We start from the raw sequence: 19228 nt of genomic DNA, 5'->3' as shown, positions 1-19228 counted from the left end.
GGCGACCTGCACACAGCAGGGCTTGGAGCTGGATGAGCATCGTGCTCCTTTGCAACCCAGGCCAATCCATCTGTGATTCCTGCTGTGTGCTGCTTTAGCCCCTGCACTTTGGATGCTGCTGCTGCTGGGCTCCAGCCCAGTGGTGCAGGCAGCCTGGAGCTCTGCCCCGTGCCCAGGGTTGGCTTGGCCCAGCCGAGGCCCTGCGAGCCGTGCAGTGCCAGTGGTGCCCCTGGCAGAGGCAGAGCAGCAGCTCCACCCCATTCTGGCTCCTCACCCGCTCTCTTCTCCCCACCAAGACGACGGCTGGCGAGCGACCGTCTCCCTGACGGACAGCGACCTCCTGGTGCTGGAGGGCGACTCCTACACCATCCGCCTGCTGCGCGACTTCCGCGTCTCGCTCTCCAAGATGGTGGAGACGTGTCTGTGCTACGAGATGGCGGCCATCCCCGGCGACCTGCACCACCAGCACAGCCAGCTGCTCGACATCCTGGTGGATCTGCTCAAAGGCCCTCCCGGCAGCTTCGGCGCCTGAGGCGGAGCCGGAGGATTTTGTGGGGACTTGTAATTTGTATAAAGATGTTCACAAATGTTTATTTAAATAAAAGTTCTATTTATCCCTTGTGAAGTCATCTCTCTCCATCCTAGAAGATTAATGTTGTCTGATCTCCTGCTGTCGGCTCCGCGCATGGTCACCAGGAGGAACAACCAGCGCAGCGCCGCCCGCCCGGACCACAAGCGCCGCTGGAAGCCGATGGGCGCCGCGCACCCTGAACTGGACCACGAGGCTGCGGCTGCGCCGTCCTCTGCCCATCCCCACAGGGCCGGGAGGGAGCAGCGCTGGGCAGAGCTGAGCTCCAGCTCTGGAATGCGGATCTCAGCCTTCGGATGCAGCAGCAGCAGCAGTGCAGCTCCACGGCTCCCAGCCCGGCACAGGGAAGGAAGACGCGGCGGCGACGCTCGGCACGGGATCGGTGACGCCTGGGATCCGCGGGGCCTTGGCACCCTGTGAGACGTGACTCGTTGCTCCCGGCCTGCCTGTACTTTTTGTCTCTTGCGTTGTTCTTATGATTTTTGTATGATTTCTCGTCCTCCCCGTGCCCAGGAGCTCGGATCCCTGGCCTTGTGCACCGCAGGACCCCGCTGTCGCTGTCAGTGTGCCTGCGAGCGCGGCTCCTGCAGGCGGCCAGGAGCACAGGCACAGAGCCTTTGTTTTGTACGAGCGGGGACCACGTTTGCAGGAGGAGGACGGGGACGGCACTGCAGTGAAGGAGCTCTGGAGTTCGGTCCCTGTCGGTGCCACCTACCTCACAGGGCTGTTGTGAGGCTTCGTTCCGTTCGTCCCCTGCGGGCCGCGGGCAGTGCAGGGGCGATGCTGAGGGCCCACGTTTTGTTTTTATTCACCATTTCTTACGCTCTTTGTACCTGAAGTCAGCGCCGGGGCCCCTTTTTGTTCTGCACTGCGATTTCGTTTCCTCCTCACGGCCTTTTAGGAGCGGAGCTGCAGCCCCGGCCGTGCGAACTGATGGGCGGCGATGGGCGCAGCGTGCGGAACTCATTCATTTCACTTGCTTGAGGTTGTCACTCTGAGTTGAGCGGTGTTTGTTTCTTTCAGCCTGTATGAGGGGCAGGATGGGTTTGGGTTTTTTTTGTTTGGTTTTTTTTTGTTTTTTTTCTTCCCTTCCAGCAGGTTTAAAAACAAAAAAAGACTAAGCTATTGTCTAAATGGTTCAGAACTAGTGTGATATTGGGATACTTCAGTGGCTGTTATGTGATACTGGATCTTTTTACAACATAGATTAAAGACAATAAAAAGGGATAGAGTAGTAACGGCCTCTGTCCTCGTCCTTCTGTTCAATGGGAGCGGGGCTGTACGTGGGGCAGGGTTGGGGGGCTGGGTGCTCTCCATTGTAGCCTATGGGGCAAAGAGTTGTAGGTGAAGCCCCCCAAGGGCCCCCAGCTGCCTCCCCCCCGACAAACAACGCAGCCACGCTGAGGGCAACATCGAGAAGCTTTATTTATTTCAACTCGTTTACAATAGGAAGAGAATCACAACATCAAATCAGGAAATGGTGCTCGGGAGACAGACACGCAAAGCCCTGCGTGGGTACAGAGCAGCTCTGCCCCACTGCCCCCAGGGGGGACCCCGACCCTCTGCCCCACTGCTGTGCGGCTCCGACCCTGGAGCTGCAGCACAACCTCCGTACAGCACAAAATAATGAGGAAACATCACACGTAGCCAACGCTCCCCGCACTCCTCACAGTGAGGTACGCATCGTCCCCCCCACGGGTGGGGAAACTGAGGCAGAGGGCTTCTATGACTGCCCAGGGCCGGGAGCCTGGAGCTGCGCTCGCCCCACATGGGGCCGAATGCGTCTGCGCGCGCTGCCCCACATCCTGCCCCACGTCCCGGGGTGACGGAGCGATGCTGAGCGCTCGGGAGGTGCGGGAGGAGCCCCGTGTCTGATGGATCCCAGACACCAGCTGGCGGCCAGCGAGGCTCTGTGTGCAGGGATGGCACGGGCAGCGCCGCGGGGAAGCCGGGTGGGGATGGGGTGGAGGACGGAGCGCTCCTCCGCTGTGCCCTGGGCTTTGTGCCCAGACCCGGGGGCCGCTGCTGAGAAATTCTGCCCAAACGCCACCACTGAGAGCCAGGGGGAGCCCAGGGGCAGCAGAGCGCGCTACATTCAGTCCGCAGCCGGGACAGTAAACTGCTTGTACAGTAGAAAAAGGCCCATAGTAACCACACCGGCAATGACACGACACCCCCTGGGGGCCGACAGCCGCTTGGCCGCTCTGAGCCCCTCCGTGCTCCCACCCCGAGCCCAGGGCACAGCGCTCAGCGCGCATCCCTGCACTCAGCATCTCCACCACCGCCAGCACTGCGCTGTGCCATCGCTGCAGCCGACGCCGGGCCCCACGCTCAGCACCGCGCGGCCGTACATTCACGTTGCATCAAAGTCGAACCACAACTCCATTAAAAGTAATCAGGATGATTTTTTTTTGCCCTCCCCAAAAGACTTTTGGTTCCAGAAGCCCTCGGGCAGCTCCAGGCACCGCTCCCTGTCCTGCTCTGCCCCCAGCAGCCTCCATGCACGGCCAAAACCCAACGCACTGCATGCAGCCGCCTCCCGACATCAGCGCTGCCCCGAGCGGCACCGCAGCCGTCGCACAGCGAGCACAGCGACCCAACGCAGTGCAAAGATAAAGTGCAGCGTTGCCATCGCTTTCCTACAGCAGTGCTGGAGCTGAGCGGGGCCACGTCTGCCTCTATGGGGACTCAGAGCAGCACCGGCCCCACACGCGCTCCGGTCCGGCTCTGGGAGGAGAGGCGGAGGGGCTGAGCTGCCCTGAGCCCCCTCTTTCCAACAGCCCTATTCCAAAAGTGCTGGAAAAAAAAACTAAAAAAAAAAAAAATAGAAATAAAAAATACGTATCGATGGATTGCAGAGATGGAGCTCTGGTGTTCAGAATTTAGCAATGGAAAGAAGGAAGCGGCAGCGGAGGGGCAGTGATATATACTGGGGGGTGTGCAGGAGGCTGGGGGGGGAGTGGGGCAGGAGGAGCTCAGTGGAGCTGGGGGGGCACAGGGGGGAGGTGGTGAAGAGGAGGAGGAGGAGGAGGAGGAGGAGGAGGAAGGCAGCAGGGCTGTGGGTATATATAACCGCCCCGCTCAGGTGCAAATCTGCATTGCTCGTTTCAATTTGTATCCAGAGGAAAAAAAAAAAGCACTTATGAAACTAGCAGACGACTTGGATGCAAACTAGTACATTTTAATGCCATTTTATTAGAAATCATGCAAACTTTAATATAAAAAATACAAGTGCAATAAGAATCTTTGTGTGTAAATACAGATTCCGGGTTATCGTGTCGTTGTCGGCTTCCCCAAGAACCGTTCCCACAAAGCTGAGAAGCCATCAGCTTCCCTCCGCCCCTCCGCGCAGCCCCCGGCAGCGCCTGCTCCCCTCCATTGACTTTGATCCCAGTGTTTCATTATTCTGCTTTTTCTTTTTTTTTTGCTTTTTTTTTTTTTGCTTTTTTTTTTCTCTTTAAATTACTTCGACGACCCAAGAACGGCTTTTCTGGTTTATTATTATTATTATTTTTTTTCTTTTTCTTTTATTTACATCTCATCTTTTTTTTAGTGTCATTTTGCAAACACGGAACGAGGAGCTCCGGCCTCACGCAGCAGCTCACCTCCCCGGCTCCACAGCCACAAACCCTCTGCACTTCCCAGCCCCACTCCAAGCCCTGCAACCACGGGGTTTCCCAGAACCCACAGAGCTGCTCCAAATCCACAGAGCTGCCCCAAAGCCATGGAGCTGCCCAGGAGCCCACAGAGCTGCACAGCCCGTGCTCAGCCTCCAGCCAGAATGAGCCCGAGTTGGGCTGTACCAACCAACAACTAACCAACAGCCAACCACCAACCAACAGCCAACCACCAACCAACAGCCAACAGCCAACTGACATCCAACAACCAGCCAAAAGCCAACCAACAGCCAACCACCAACCAACAGCCAACCAACAGCCAACCAGCAATCAACAACCAACAGCCAACTGACATCCAACAACCAGCCAACAGCCAACCAAGCCAAAATCCAACCAACAGCCAACCAACAACTAAAAGCCAACAGCCAACCAACAAACATCCAACCAGCAATCAACAACCAACCAACAACCAAAAGCCAACAGCCAACCAACACCCAACAACCAGCCAAAATCCAACCGACAGCCAACCCAACGTCGCCGCACAGCGGGGCCGGCACCAACGCAACGCGTCCGGCTGCAGCCAACACAGCTCTGCCCGAGCTGCTCACCAAGAAGCTTTCCTTCAACACATCCCTACGCCTTTCTCTTTCGGACATGGCTTAATCCCATGAATTTGCTCCATCGTTTTTAAAATATTAAAAAAAAAAAAGAAAACAAAACAAAACAACCAACCAACAACAAAAGTTACGACTGCTGGATATGTCAGTAAGAAGCAGCACTGCAGCAGCGGTTAATGTCCCTACTCTGCTATGGTTAAGGAAAGAGGAAAGGAACCTCGGTGTGGGTTTGTAGCACGATAAATCATCAACACGTCGTCACAAAGAATAAAAGGTAAAAGTCAACAGTTAAAACAGCCCTAACGTGTGTGGTAACAGCGTCAATGGGGTCAGGGAACGAAGCAGCGAGGAGGAAAAGGGGGTTCTCTTAAAAAGAAAGAAATCACAGCTTATCCCTATTAACTCGGCCCGGCCGCCGCCGCGCTCCCCCCGGAGCCCCCGGGACAGCACAGCACCGACCCCCAAACCCCCAAAGCCAAGGGGAGGGGGCCGCTGGGCAAATCCCCGTCCCGCGTGAAGCCGGAGGCCGCGTGAAGAGAGCCAAGCTGCGTTACGGGGCGCGGGGCGGGGGGTCACAAGCCTTGCTGCGGGAGCGCGGCGGGGAGAGCCGGCGGCTGCGGCGGTGGCGGGGAGGCCGGGCTGTCGCTGGCAGAGGTGCTGCTGGGGAGGGTGGGGGGTTTGGAGGCGACGACGATGTCCGCTCCGTGGTCGGTGCGCGCCTTCGCCTTCTCACGGAACGTCAGCCTGTGGGATTCAATCTGCAGCGACAAAGGGCGGGGGGGGGGGGGGGGGGGGGGGGGGGGGGCGAGGGACGGGGAGAGGAGAGAAGGGGGAGAAGGGGACGGGAGACGATAGCAGAATGTCATCGTTAGATGCCTGGAAGATAAAAGGCAATTTTCTGAGTTAAAACAACAGCAGGAGCCCTACGGCCGTCGCTACAAACAGTTCCACGCTGGGAGGACAGCGGGGTGCGACCGGTGCTCTCCCACCCCCCGGCAGCGTGATGAGAAGCGCGGGCACTTACTTGTTTCTTGTATCTGAGTCTCGAAGCTCTGAATTTCCCTTTGGTCACCACCGCTCAGGGCAGTGGGCACCGCCGGCCCTACGCCATTCTCCTGCAGGGCGCTGCCTGCCTGCGCCGCTCGCACCTCTCCGTTCTGAGGGGCTGGCGGGAGCTGCTCTGGCTCCGCGCTGCCCTCAGCCTACAAGGAGACAACAATGGGGTGGGGAGGACGACAGGAGCGGTCAATAGGAGACGGGGCGCCGGGGGGTGACGTCTGAGCCCCTCCGCCCTCCCCTGTGGGCTCAGCGCCCCCTCGGAGCCGGGATGGAGGGCAGAGCTCTGCGGGCCCAGAGCCAAACTGATGAGTGCAGCTCCGAGGAGCCGACCCCCCCTGCGGACTCACAGGACCAAAGGCTGGAGTTGGAAGGGACCTTGAAGGTCCCCCAACCCAACTCCCTGCAACCCAGCGGGTGCTCAGAGCCCAGCCCCTGACCTCGGGTGCCTGCAATGAAGGGGCTTCCACCGGCTCTCGGGGATGCATTCATACACCAGACCTAAAGGAAACGCAGTGGATCCCCAACCTGGATGGCCAAGCTTTGATGCTGGACTACAAGAACTGGGCCCAGGAAGGCAGCCTTTAGAGAAGCCCCTGTCCTGCTCTGCCCCAAATCCCACCTGCAGTCACCAGCTTCTGCTGGCGTTCAGTTCACAGCAGCTCTGCTCTTATTCTGTGCCCCTGCCCTGTAAAGCCCCTCCATGAGGAACAAGGACTGCTGCTGCACGGCCATGACCTTCCGTATCACAGAACCACGGGATGGCTGTGCTAGAAGGGTCCTTAAAGATCACTGAGCCATGGAATCACAGCATGGCTGTTTTGGTAGGGAACCCCCAGCCCCATCCCAAGGGCTCAGGCTGCCCAGGGCTCAGCCATGGCCTCGGGCACCTCCAGGGCACCCACAGCTCCAATGGCGATTGGAAAAATGAGACTAATGCAGACCAGCTAAGATTCGACAGGCAGCAAACAGCACCAGCATATGGGTAGGGACCCCAACAAAGGGGAGCAATCATGCATCACTGCACTGAGGTCTCTGCCCCAACCAATGCAGCAGTTCTCCCAGAGCAGCTTTCAGCTTTTCGCCGAGCCCATTCTGTCAGTCTGAGGGTTCCACAAAGGACTGGAGATGGGAGAGTCCCGGCACATCCCAGCAGTCACCTCTTGCCACGTGTTAACGGGGCTCAGTGCAGCACTGCTCCCTGCCCTCCAGGGCAGCATCAGCTCTTGGAACAGAGTTCACCCCCACAGCCCAACCCAGCAGCGCCTGAGGTCCCTCCAGCACCCACAGGTGCTCCACGGAGCGATGCTGGGATGAGCGCAGGGCTCGGTGCTCCCAGGGCTCCCCCCTCCTGCTGGGGGCACAGCCAGGTCCCAGCTTTGCCATTCAGAAGCAGCATTTGGCAGAGAAGCTGCAGCACAAGTGGATGTACGAGGCTGCAGTTCCCAGCACCTCTCCAAGCACTCTGGGACACAGAAGCCCACAGCTTGGTTCTCCCCTCCCCAAGGAAGATGTCAATTTGCAGAGCTCAGGAAGGGGGCAGCTCGAGTTCTGCTTTCATGGGGAGAAGCTGTGAGTCACAGCAACACTGCACAAATCCTCAGTCAAAGGGCCTTTGGGCTGAGCTGCGGGACGGGCTGCTGGTGCCATTTCCCAGCAATAGCAGCTGGGGTCTCAGCAGTTCCACTGGGGAGCAAAAGGAGAAGGGGAGGAAGTCCTGCACAGCTCCTCTGACATCCCACAGCCCAGAGCACAGCCTGTGCTAAGGGTCCTGGAGGAGGGATGTGATGGGGCAGCTCGAGCCCTGCACGTAACACACAGCGGGGACCCATTCAGGCTGCCAGTGTGTTCACAGCTCTTCTCTGTGAGTCATACTGCTGGGGCTCACAGCAGGCTACGGAAAGAGGTGGCTATAAAAGGCCGGGGTGGAGAGGCTGGGCTGCAATAACAGCAGGAGAAGGAGAAGATCCAAATGTCAGCCCCACGCCGATGTACCAGAGCTCGCCGCACCCACCTTCACTGTTCCTCCTGCTGGCAAATGTCCCACGTTGTCCAGAGAACCCACTTTGGCTTGGGCCTTCTCCTTGAAGTTCAGCTTCTGATTCTCGATTTTGACATCTCCTCCCCCTAGGACAAGATGGAGCAGCAGTGAATTCATGGGGGGCTCTGAATGGTTCTACCCAAAATGTCCCCTCCCGACCCGCAGAGGAACCCCCAGCATTCCACCGTGCAAACATGAAGTCCAACTGTGGAAGTGCCCACAACAGAAATACAGGCAACGATGCCACAGAATCCGGTGGCTGCAAATATGCCTAAGATTGGTTCCCAAATTCTCCCTGTGCATTCCCATTCCCACCCCACCGCTGTGAGCGACACACAGAGCCACGTGTCACCATGGCAGGAGGTGGAAATGGAGGGGACACTGAGGGCACATGTGGAGATGGACGGGCACCGAAGGTCAGGAAACAACCACAGCCCTTCAGCAATGTGGGTGGCTGCAGTTCCCCCATTGGCACCACCTTGGTGTGGCCAACAGTGGGAGCCAACCGAGCAAACCAGTGAGAAGCTCTGACAGCAGAGAGCTCTGGATGGATCACTCTGCTTTCACCCCAGGACAAGGGCAGCATTGTTGCACAGAGCTCATCGTGAGATGGCTGAACAAGCAGAGGTCACATTGGAGGCCCCATGTTCTCAGCGTGGGAGCTGTGATGTGTTCAGCTGTGGAGCTCTGTGCGTACGGCTGAACTGCTTTCAACCCATCGTGCTGGCAGAGGGGGCCAGGAAACACCAGGAGCACACAGAGACAAGTGTGTGATCATGGCTTCCAGCTCTGGTCACTGAGATTCATCCCTCGCACACGGATGAGCCATTGCCATCAGTCCTCCGTGCAGTAGCTGCCCCCACACAGAGCCATAGCAGCACAAGGCAGCATGCTGGCCACGCTTCAGGATGCTACAGAGACACAGTGTGCTGCCAGCCGTGGTGCCTGGAGGCTGCAGGCTGTCACTGTGCTCTCAGTGGGGAACAAACAGTTCCTGCACCCTCATCTCATAATATGGCACCGAAGAGCCCAAATAAATCAGGAGCTCTGCTGAGCTGGAGGCTGACACTTCCCTCGTAGCTGCTCTACCACCTGCACAGAGGGCACTCATCCTCCCATGGCTCCCCCGCACAGCCCTGGAGCAATCTGAGTGTGAATAAAGCTTCCACGCCCCAGAAGCAGCCACGGTGCCTATCCGAGCACTTCAGTGGGTTACCTCCAGGGTAAGGCATCTCCCATCCCTCCTCTGCACTCAAAACCACTACGAACCCAGGCAGCCCTTCTGGAAATACGGCCTGGGAGCAACAAAGCCCCTGAACTACTTCAGTACTGCAGGGCAGTGCATAAATGACTTCACTTTCTGCAGACAAACAATGAGGAAATGGTAAAATCCCCACCTGGCTTATGCTTAATATTTGCTTTCGAGCCGCACTTGGAGGACACTTTGGAGAGGTCCACTTTCTTGTTCTGGATCTGCACCTGGAGAGACAGAAAGAAAGAACTGAACACAAAGAACCACTCCTGGGCACCTGGAGGCCAACACGCCTCCCCCCATGGGGTCCTGGCACCTCCTGAACCCACACCCCTTTGCACTGGGTTCTTTACCCACCCCAACCTCCCAGCCGCTGAACTCCCCACGCTTTGGCGTCACCTGTAGACCTGCACCAAGCCGGAGCAGTTAATGGGAGCAGAGAGAAACTGAAGGCAGGTCAAAGCTGACACATGGACAAGAACCAGCAATGCTTTGTGCTCATGGCACATCCGTGGCAGAGGGACAGAGAGGAGCTGCTCTCACTGCCACGTCCCCCAGCCCGTCTGCTCAGCGGAGGTTGGGCTCAGCGATCTCAGCTTCTCCAACTGCAATGGTTCTGCGGTTCAATGATCGTGCCCAGATGGAACAACTGGAGAGAACAAGCTGCCCTCAGAGACAAGCAGTGCGTGGGAGCTGCTTCCCATCACTGCTGAACCTCACTCTATCAGTGATCTGAGACCGGCAGAGAAAATCTCTCAGGAAAAAAACATCGAGGTGATGCAGCCATAAGATCGTGACACATCCATGCTCAGCAAACCACCTTCAAAACCAATAATGAGCCAAATGTTCCAACACATCTCTTACAGACATCGGTTTGAATTTGGGGCAAAGCATCTTCTCTATGTTAGCACAGTGGTGCAGGTGAGGAGTCACTGGTTTGGGGTCCTTCTGCTCTAAAAAGATCTCTTCACTGACCATGGGTTCATGGCAACAGGCTGCCCAGAGAGGTTGTGGATGCCCCAATCCTTGGAGGTGTTCAAGGCCAAGTTGATGGGGCCCTGGGCAGCCTGGTTTAGCATTAAACGAGGAGGTTGGTGGCCCTGCATGTGGGGGGTTGGAGATTCATGATCCTTGAGGTCCCTTCCAACCCTGGCCATTCTGTGATGCTGTGATCTGCAATGCATTGAGCCCAGCTTGAGGCCTTAAGGCTCCTCCCTGCAGCTCCAGGTGGGTGAAAGACCCCCCTGCTCCAAAGTCAGCCCCTACGTCTTTCATTCCATGCAGTCATCTGACATCTCCTGGGGATCCAAACAGTCCTACCTCACTGGAGGTGTAACAACTCTAACATGAGTCGCCGCGTTCAGATCGCAATGGGAGAAGAGCAGGGCTGGCACCTGCAGAGCCAAACACTCAGAGCCCACTGCCGAGTACAGCTGAGCCTCCAGTGCTCCGTGCAGAGGTTCTGGCAGGAAGGTGACCCTCATCTCTTGGTACGTTTTCCATCTCTGACCATCACCTCATCCAGCTCTGGAGCTACAGCCAAAGGGTAGGGAAACGACGTGCAAACTCCAAATCATCTGATTAAACCTGCAGCAATACCCACTCTACCTGCATGGTGGAAAATCTGTGGCTTTACTGTTGCTTTCTTTAAAAGAAGGGGGGGAAAAACACTAAAGCATAAGAAAGGCTCTGCCCAGGAAATTCATCCTTGTGTTGCTGTATTTCTGTCAGATGTGATGGAAACAGGAAGGAATCCCTGCAGGCATTCAAGGCCAGGCTGGATGTGGCTCTGGGCAGCCTGGGCTGCTGGTTGGTGACCTGCACACAGCAGGGGTTGGAGCTGGATGAGCATCGTGCTCCTTTGCAACCCAGGCCGTTCTATGAGTCTATGATTTAGCACCTGTGTAGTTTTGTAGTTACCTTGTGTTCTTTTGCCAGATGCTTTCAGGATACAGCCCAGCAAACCAAGCACACGGACACCACCAGGTGAGCTCTGCACTCAACGAGCTCAGCTCTGCTGCCAGAGACACCAGCAGCTTTTACAGCAGCCTCTACTTTCAGAAGCTAATTGCAGCTCCAAGGCTGACTCCTAGCCTTCTCCTCCTCTGCTGAAGTCTCCTTTCTTGTGAGACACAGAGGGAAACGAATCTGACTCAGCACACCTCATTTCATCTCACATCAGGCAGCAGAAGCAGGCCGGGGACTGATGGGCCTCCACTGACTGCAGAGGGAATCCACAGTGCGGGGTCAGCATTGAGCACATCTCCATTCGCTCAATTAATACCGCGTAAACGAGGCGAGAAAGAGGTCAGGAGCTGCAGCTGTCAGCCTGCAGCAGCACCCACCCACAGCAGCACCCACGGCCAATGCGGGTCTCCAGCCCACGCTGTTTGCACGAGCCCTGAAATTCTGCCACACCGTTCTGCAGGAACAGAGCATCCATGGACCGACACACAACAACACAGTACACGAGCAGGAGTTAGTAGAAAGACAGCTTGCCCAGAGTCCATACTTACATTCCCACCTCCAGGGACATGCTTAATATTGTCCTTGGAACCACACTTGGACTGAACATGGCTGTAGTTCGCTTTTTTGGAGACTATCTGGACCTGGAATGTTACAGAATGGAAAACAACACAAGGGAGAGGACCGGTTAGCGTTGTGGCTGGAGAGGATGCTCCGAACGGCGACAAACACGGGGCTGTGTTAAACTCACAGCAACTGCAGAAACGGGGGTGGAAGCAACGGAGAGGAGAGCGAGAGAGAAGTGAAGACGTGGATGGAACAAGAGCTGCACAGTGTTAGTGTGAGAGCGTGGCACTGCCCGAGGAGGTGGGGGTGGAAGGGCCTCAAAGGTGGCCCAGGGGAGCCATGGGCTGCCGTGTCCAGCGGAGCAGGGCTGTGCTCACACTCCTGCCTGCAGGGCTGGGGATGTCCTCCAGCAGCCGTGGGCATAAAGCCTGGGCTGAGAGACCCCACATCCCACTGCAGGCTGCACAACCTCCTTCCTGTTGATCCGATGAGTCTTACGGTCATTAGAGAGATGCACTGCTTCCCCTTAAACTATCAGGACTGTTTATTCTTATTTTTTTTTTAACCAAATCCCAAAGCAGTGCATACACGGGCTGCCTTTGATTCCCAGGGGTTAATTAACTGAGTCAGAGCGCCAGATCCACGTGTCTGTAGGGTTAGTGACAGCGAGCAGCGCTCCCCGTGGCAAAAGCTGAACCCCAAGCACTTGCTGGAAAGAGGTGATGAACCCAAAGCACGAAAGGAAGCACAGGAACACTCTCACTGTAACAGGTTTCCACCAGCAACTCGTCCCGTTCAGAAAGACTGGATTCAGTGCAACCCTGTCTGAAAAATGCACTTTGGCCATTGAGCTCATGTAGGCTTACTGCCTTCCACGGAGCACAAACCCTGGCTGCTCCTTACAGGCTCTCCCTGAATCCATCTGAGCTGGGGCAGCGGTGGCTGCCCAACACCCCAGGCTGCTCCCAGGCGGTGGATGGGAACATTGGAGGGAGAAGCCCTTCATGCTCTGCTACATCCACAGCGATGCACGGCGCTGAGCTGCAGCTCTGGCCCTGGTTCCAAATGAGCGCCGTGTAGGAAAAGTGGCCTTAAGGGAAAAGTGGTGCTGAGGCTCTTCCGACTCAAAATTAAGGCTAAAAGGGCAAATGGAGAACTCTACTCTGAAAATGCTCACGGAATGCAGAGGCATCATTACCACCGTGGTCTCCATGTGTTTTACTGAGCACATCCCAGGGAAGAGCCGGAGAAGTGTTGTGCAAGGGACAGTGACACTGACAGGAGAAAGCAGGAGAGCTGAAGAGAAGGGAAAGTGACTCAAAATGGAAATGTTGTCCTTCATCTCCCACAGAGAAAAGTCTGAAAGGAACTCACTTTCCCATTGGGCTGTTTGGGGACACCCTCTTTTGTTACGGCTGTTTTAGTTGGAGCCATTTTAGGGACCGCATTGGGCTCAGACTTTCGGGCAGCAGCGGTTGATTCTGGCTTTTTCTCTACCTTCCCCTAGATGGAGACAAATGGATGGTTTCAACCAGCAACAGCAAAGGCACGGGCAGGAAGGCACGGGAATCCCAGCTCCCCATCCACACAGCACAGCTGCCAACCCCCAGAGACCTGAGCAACGCAGCTGGGGCCCAGCACCAGGGCCGGGAGTCCAAGAGGACACCATCACACACTGAAAGCACAGACCCCAATCTTGGGTTAAGCCAACAGCAGCACAGGACCACCTCCTTCCCACGGAGGGCACCGTGCAGACCTGGGGGATACACACTGCTGGCACATCTGCTTTGCTTGGAGCTTCCACCCCACGCACAGCTGTGCTGCCATTCGGGTTTCTCAGCCCCACACTGCCTGGACTCAGGCTTGGGAATGAAGAGCTGATGTAATTTTGCAGCTTAACCCAGGTGATTGTAGCTGATCCCATTAAACAGAAGATGGAATAAAAAGGTGCAATAATAGAAAAATTCACCAACTGCCTGAGAATATCCACTCGTCTGCTGCTCTGGATCCAGGTGAGCAGAGCAGTTTGTCAGCAGGGATCCTGCCTTCCCCAACCCACCAGGAAGCAAAGCCTCAGCACTCAGCACTGAGGCGTTTTGATGCCCTGGAAGCATCCAGCGTAAGGAAGGGTACAAAAAAGACAGCTTTCCTCAAAATCAAATGTAGCACCTCTATGAAAACGGCAACAAAGTAAAGGGCAGTCAAACAGAATGTGAAAACACATCCCTTGAACCGACACAGTAACCCTGCAAGGCACAGAGCACTGCAATCCTCCAGACCCCACCACGGTCTAAAGCACAGAGTAGCCATACGTGTCCTTTCTGAGTAGACACCAGAAGCATTTCTGAACATCAGTTTGGTTTCAATTTGCAGTGTGTTGTGCTGGGAAGGGTCTCAATTCTGCTCGCCTCAAAGCTCTGCAGCTCTTCTTGCTGTCACTTCCAGAAACTGGGGAGTGAACGTTTTATCTCCCACACCTCCAAGCTCAGGGGACCACGCTGTGATAGAGCACAGCCCACCCATAACTGCAGGGTAATTCCATGCACACTTGGATGCTCCCTGTGGCACAGAACCCCACAGAACACCCTGACTTCCATGTGCCAAAGAGGAGATTTGGGCTCCCAGCACCAACTGCGCTCCCTTGGCGTCAGGTGGAAGCTGTGGGTTGGGCATTCATTCCAGCAGAGCTGCAGCAAAGGTAAGAGGGTGAATTTGCTCCACTTTGTGGAATCTGAAGCCCTCTGACTATAGGCAAGCTGCTGGGCAATGATGGCTGTACCTGCTGGACAACATCCAATAAGGATTTTAGGATGAAGGATATCCACAAAACGATTACAAGAGGGCTACAGGCACATCCCCAAACCTGCACCATTGACATGGCAGTGAAAATGCAATTTAAGCCCATAACTGATGGAGAGCCTCAAGTGTTATCTATGCACGCACTTCTCCCTACAGCTCATCCAACACTTCTTTTATTGTGGCCACCATAAATCATCCAAAGGGCAGAAGTGGCACTTGGGGACATGGTGGGAAGGGTTGATGCTTGGGCCTGGTGGTCTTTTCCAACCTTCACTGCTCCATGATTCTATGACCTTGTGGGCTGCAGCTGCACGTGGAGAAATTGCATCCCATCCTTAACCAGTGACTGTGCTGGTGGGACCCCAAAAGTTCTGCCAACAGAGCTCACAGCACGTTCCTTGAATTGCTGTGGGTACAGATGTGCTTTGCTGGGAAAGCTGGAAGTCCCCACCTTTAGGGACACGGCTTAGTGGGCATGGGTTGATGGCTGGACCTGATGACCTTAGAGGTCTTCTCCAACCATAATGATTCTGTGGTTCTACGTAAGAGCAATAGATGCAGATTAACTTCAGCTTTAGGTCCGACACGTTGACCACAGTCCCTGCTCCTACACCTGGGGAAGGATCTGTGGGTCTTGCTCCTGAATCCAGATTTCCTGCATCACAGCGCATTGCTTCACCCCTGTACCACCCAGCAGACTCAAATCCTCTTTCCAAAGGCAACATTTTGGAACACAGACAAGGTTGAAGCTCCCCAAAACCAACTACTTTCTGTCAGGATGTACAGCAAACACGGAACCACAACACTGTGAATTCCTGTACGTGTGCCAGGAAGGCTTTTCTGGTGGATTCCTTCTGTACACCACTCTCACTGCTTTGTTAATGCCTTGTGCACAAACCAAGAACCCAAAGAGGAGCTCTGCAGGGCAAAAACACGAGAAGAGCAGCGAGGATACAGCCACCAACACCAGCAGCGAGCACCCAGAACGCTTCAGAGCTCCAGTTTCAGAGAGCACACGGTTCTCAAGTCAGAAGAAACGTACCTTCCCTCCTCCAGGCTGGTGCTTGATGTTATCCGTCGAGCCGATTTTGGAACGGACGTTTTTCAGGTCTGGAGCAGCAGCACTGCTGGCGGGGCGCAGGGCTTTGGGGGCAGCGCTGGGTTTGGTTGCAGCCTTTGCAGGTGGTTTCTTTGCATCCGCAGCGGCGCTGGAGGCGGCGGTGGGTTTGGCTGCTGCAGGTTTGGGTTTGGGGCGGCTGGCGGCGGCGCCGGGCACGGCTGCGGTGCTGGTGGTGCTGGTGGTGGTGGGGGTGGTGGAACTGCTCTTGACAGCGCTTCCAGCAGCGCTCTTAGGGCGGGCCAGGTCTGCTGCAATGAGCACAGGGACATGGGAGGGATGATGGGGAAGGAAGGGGGGTCAGATGGCACGGCCACAAAGCGCCCCAGGGCCACGAAGGCACAGAGCGGCTGCAAATAAAGGATTCGAGTAGATGGGAACAGCAGAGTTACCTGACGGGGACTTCGCTGCGGCCTTCTTGGCATCTGCAGGCTTTGCATCGGTCTTGATGGCTGCCCAAGGCAGAACGTGTGGTTAGCACTGATAGGACAAGGGGAATGGTTTGAAACTGAGACAGGGGAGGTTTAGGTTGGATATGAGGAGGAAGTTTTTCCCCCAGAGGGAGGTGAGGCACTGGCACAGGTTGCCCAAGGAGGCTGTGGATGCCCCATCCCTGCAGGCATTCAAGGCCAGGCTGGATGTGGCTCTGGGCAGCCTGGGCTGCTGGTTGGCGACCTGCACACAGCAGGGGTTGGAGCTGGATGAGCATCGTGCTCCTTTGCAACCCAGGTCAGTCTATGATTCTATGATACTTCAGTGGGGAAAGCCAACGAGGGCAGGTGAGCAGCACAGCCTCCCCCAGAGGTCACCACACACTGCTTCTCCTCTTAAAATAACTTCCAGAACCTGATGGCACTCACTCCAACATTACCCCAGCTTCATTGCTTTCAAAAGCCTTTCTTTAACTAACAGCAAAAACAAACGCTTGTCCACCCATAACCTTGGTGTCGCTGGTAGATCAATGTTAACCAATGCCAATTTCCTTGCACAGAGGTTATTGCACATTTTGGTGCCTGTTACAACTGCATAAAAATAAAATCAATAACAAAAGTGAAAATGTGCCTTTGGGCAAAGCCCAGCGATGCTGACCTGATTACAACCCAACCAGGCAGAGGTCACTAAACCAGGAACACATCTTTTCTCAAAGCAGAACAAAACCATGCACATTTTTTACCATCAAGGTAAAAACAGACTGAAATACACAAACAGAACCTTATTTGAAGGAGTTGATAATGATAACGCTTAATTTCCTGTAACAGTCCTAGGTTTTTTGGTACTCTCCAGGGGCTGGGGGGGAATTTCATGGCACATCAGCACAGAAAAAAGGGGCAGGTAATGACAGGTCAGGTCATCCTGATCGTTCCATCCAGACTTTGCTAAAAACTCTCAGTTAAACACCACAGATAAGACACAAGCTAATGAGATGAAACACACCAGAATAATTTAATAAGGCCTTGAGGACAGATGGCTAATTAAAGCCACATAACAAGGTCCTCTTGAACCAAATGCATCTCCCTCCTCCAGACCCCAGGACTAGGATTGCTGGCAGCAGGGCAGGGGCAGCCCAGTATAAAGGTGTGAGGAGCAAACACATAAAGAGCTGTGATTATTTCCGCTCCTGTCAGCAAGGACCAGGTGCTGGAAGCCCACTCACATCAGCAGCACATGATGCTGAAGACCCAGTAGTGGGAAAATGGTCTGTAATGGTGGGCCAAGCACTGAACACAACTCAGACCTCTTCTCTGATAGGAGACTGACTGCCAGCACCCAACGAAGCGATGCCATGCAACTTCCAAAGAAGCCACCATCCACACTTTCATACAGTGAGAATGATAAAACATTTGGGCAAACTGGGACGTGGCTTCTAAGGTGTGAAAATCAAGGGCAGATGTCTTTCTGAAATGTCATCTTCAGCCAGAAAGTTACTCTCTGGCTTAATGCTATGCCATGATGAGAGCCAGCCCTCCATCCTCTCCACTGGACCCTGCTGGAGCTGCATCTGCTCTGCCTGAGCTGCAGTGGCTCAAGGCTTCACAGCACCATTCACCCTTCACAGCACCATCACTCTGTCCCCTTCCAAAAGAAGCCTCCCTTCTTTCATAGGGTCACAGGGTGGCTGGGTTGGAAGGGACCTCAAAGACCCCCTTCTTCCAACCCAATGCTGCAGGCAGGGCTGCCAACCTCGAGCCAAACAGCAGAGGAGCAGCCCAGGGCCCCATGCAACCTGGCCTTGAGCACCTCCAGGGATGGGGCTCTTCCACCAACCCTGCCTCCCTTCTGCATTCCAGACCCAGGACAGCTTCAGTTCCTGGTGGAGCCCCTCCAGCTGCCCTCACGTCTCCACCACCGTCCCGCTTTCCCCTCTGTACACTGGCCATGTCCCACAGCCTCAATAGCACAGGAGCCCCTTCCACTGCACATCTTGTCACTTGGAACAGCTTCCCTCTGTCTCTGCATCAGTGCCTCCATCTCCTTTCAGATGTCAGCAGATGACACTTCTCCTTTGTTTGCATCTCAGTTTTGGAAGGAGGAATTAACTCAGCTGAACTCATTAAAATGTGTCAAGCATTCTATGCTGCAGTTTGCATAACAGAGCAAACAAAAGGAATTCTAACAGAATGTCCACAGGATGAGTGAAGACACACAGCTCTTGCAAAGTGCAACACTTCCTCTGCGCAGGATTAATTACACTTTCCCCCTGAGCAAAAAAATGTGGGATGCACATTTGGTGTAATACATTTCAGCACAGTTATAACACCAATACTCCTTCAGGAAATGTGGGTTACGAATTCATGCTCTAGGACTCATAGAGCAAAGCAACTAATGTGCATTGGTTTTTAAAAGTTCACTGGCTAATCTAAGGTTGGAACCAACCCAAAGCATCCTATGATTCCACGGCATTCTGATAAGTGATGATGAGGTCCAACCACGTGAGAACACTGCAATACCTTTTCATCTGAAGTTCAATCTCTCAGACTACTGAGATGGGTAAAAACAGTGCTTTCAGGAGGCCAATGTGCTGCTGTGTTGGCTGTGTTAAACTCATGGGAAGTTCCCTCAGTGCCCTGGGTGGACACAGGTTTCAGGTGAAGCTGATGTGATCTGCAAGCTCTCCAAGCATTGGTCAAGGGGAAAAGCCACCAGCCTCCAGCTGGAGACAGACCAAACAGCAGCCGAGTCCTCACTCTTAAATCAAACATGCTCAGTAGTTGCATTAACCACGAATCAACCTTGCTTGCTTATTAAGAGACTAATTTTAATCAACTGGGAGTCACAGGGTGATGACCACACAGCGACTACTGAACACAGCGACACGATGGACACATCCCTTCGCATGAACTGCTGGTGCTACTCAACCAAAAACCAGCAGTTGGATAGAAAGAGACCTGCTGGAAACAAAGGAGGGCATGCTTACATGTTGGCCTCTTGGGTGGGGAGGCAGTGGTGCTCTTCGCCCCAGCAGCTGCAGTCACAGGGGAGGTGGCCGTTGTCCGAGGAGTGGCAGTGGTGCTCCTGGCAGCAGCACGAGGAGCAGCAGATGATGGAGGCTTTGAGAGAGAGGTCCTCTTATCCGGGCTCTTTGCATCTGTGACCTGGAAACAGACAGG

At 55.0% G+C, this 19228-nt stretch overlaps 2 protein-coding genes across 15 annotated transcripts in view; one reads left to right on the top strand and one right to left on the bottom strand.

The window, feature by feature from the left end:
* DHX30 (DExH-box helicase 30) overlaps positions 1–1827 on the top strand; it is a 35674-nt gene extending 33847 nt beyond the window's left edge. For all 5 annotated transcript variants that reach the window (XM_052695039.1, XM_052695040.1, XM_052695036.1 and 2 more), the window contains one exon: positions 297–1827. In XM_052695039.1, the coding sequence (XP_052550999.1) occupies positions 297–532 (236 nt within the window). In that variant the 3' untranslated portion in view covers positions 533–1827. The remainder of the gene's footprint in view (positions 1–296) is intronic.
* Positions 1828–3749: 1922 nt separating this feature from the next.
* MAP4 (microtubule associated protein 4) overlaps positions 3750–19228 on the bottom strand; it is a 114864-nt gene continuing 99385 nt past the window's right edge. For 5 of the 10 annotated variants that reach the window (XM_052695007.1, XM_052695013.1, XM_052695016.1 and 2 more), the window contains 8 exons: positions 19036–19213; positions 16013–16072; positions 15546–15871; positions 13079–13207; positions 11689–11781; positions 9318–9399; positions 7894–8006; positions 3750–5581 (listed from right to left, as the gene is read on the bottom strand). In XM_052695007.1, coding sequence (XP_052550967.1) covers positions 5396–5581; positions 7894–8006; positions 9318–9399; positions 11689–11781; positions 13079–13207; positions 15546–15871; positions 16013–16072; positions 19036–19213 — 1167 coding nt within the window. In that variant the 3' untranslated portion in view covers positions 3750–5395. Of the gene's footprint in view, positions 5582–5847; positions 6026–7893; positions 8007–9317; positions 9400–11688; positions 11782–13078; positions 13208–15545; positions 15872–16012; positions 16073–19035; positions 19214–19228 lie in introns of all 10 variants that reach the window. The other 5 variants (XR_008209370.1, XM_052695009.1, XM_052695011.1 and 2 more) reach the window with 5 other exon arrangements.

This window comes from Tympanuchus pallidicinctus, unplaced genomic scaffold, assembly GCF_026119805.1.
Source record: "Tympanuchus pallidicinctus isolate F22 unplaced genomic scaffold, pur_lepc_1.0 scaffold3, whole genome shotgun sequence".
Lineage (NCBI taxonomy): Eukaryota > Metazoa > Chordata > Aves > Galliformes > Phasianidae > Tympanuchus > Tympanuchus pallidicinctus.
The sequence above is the reverse complement of the archived record's forward strand: the minus strand, read 5'-3'. Positions and strand labels throughout refer to the sequence as shown.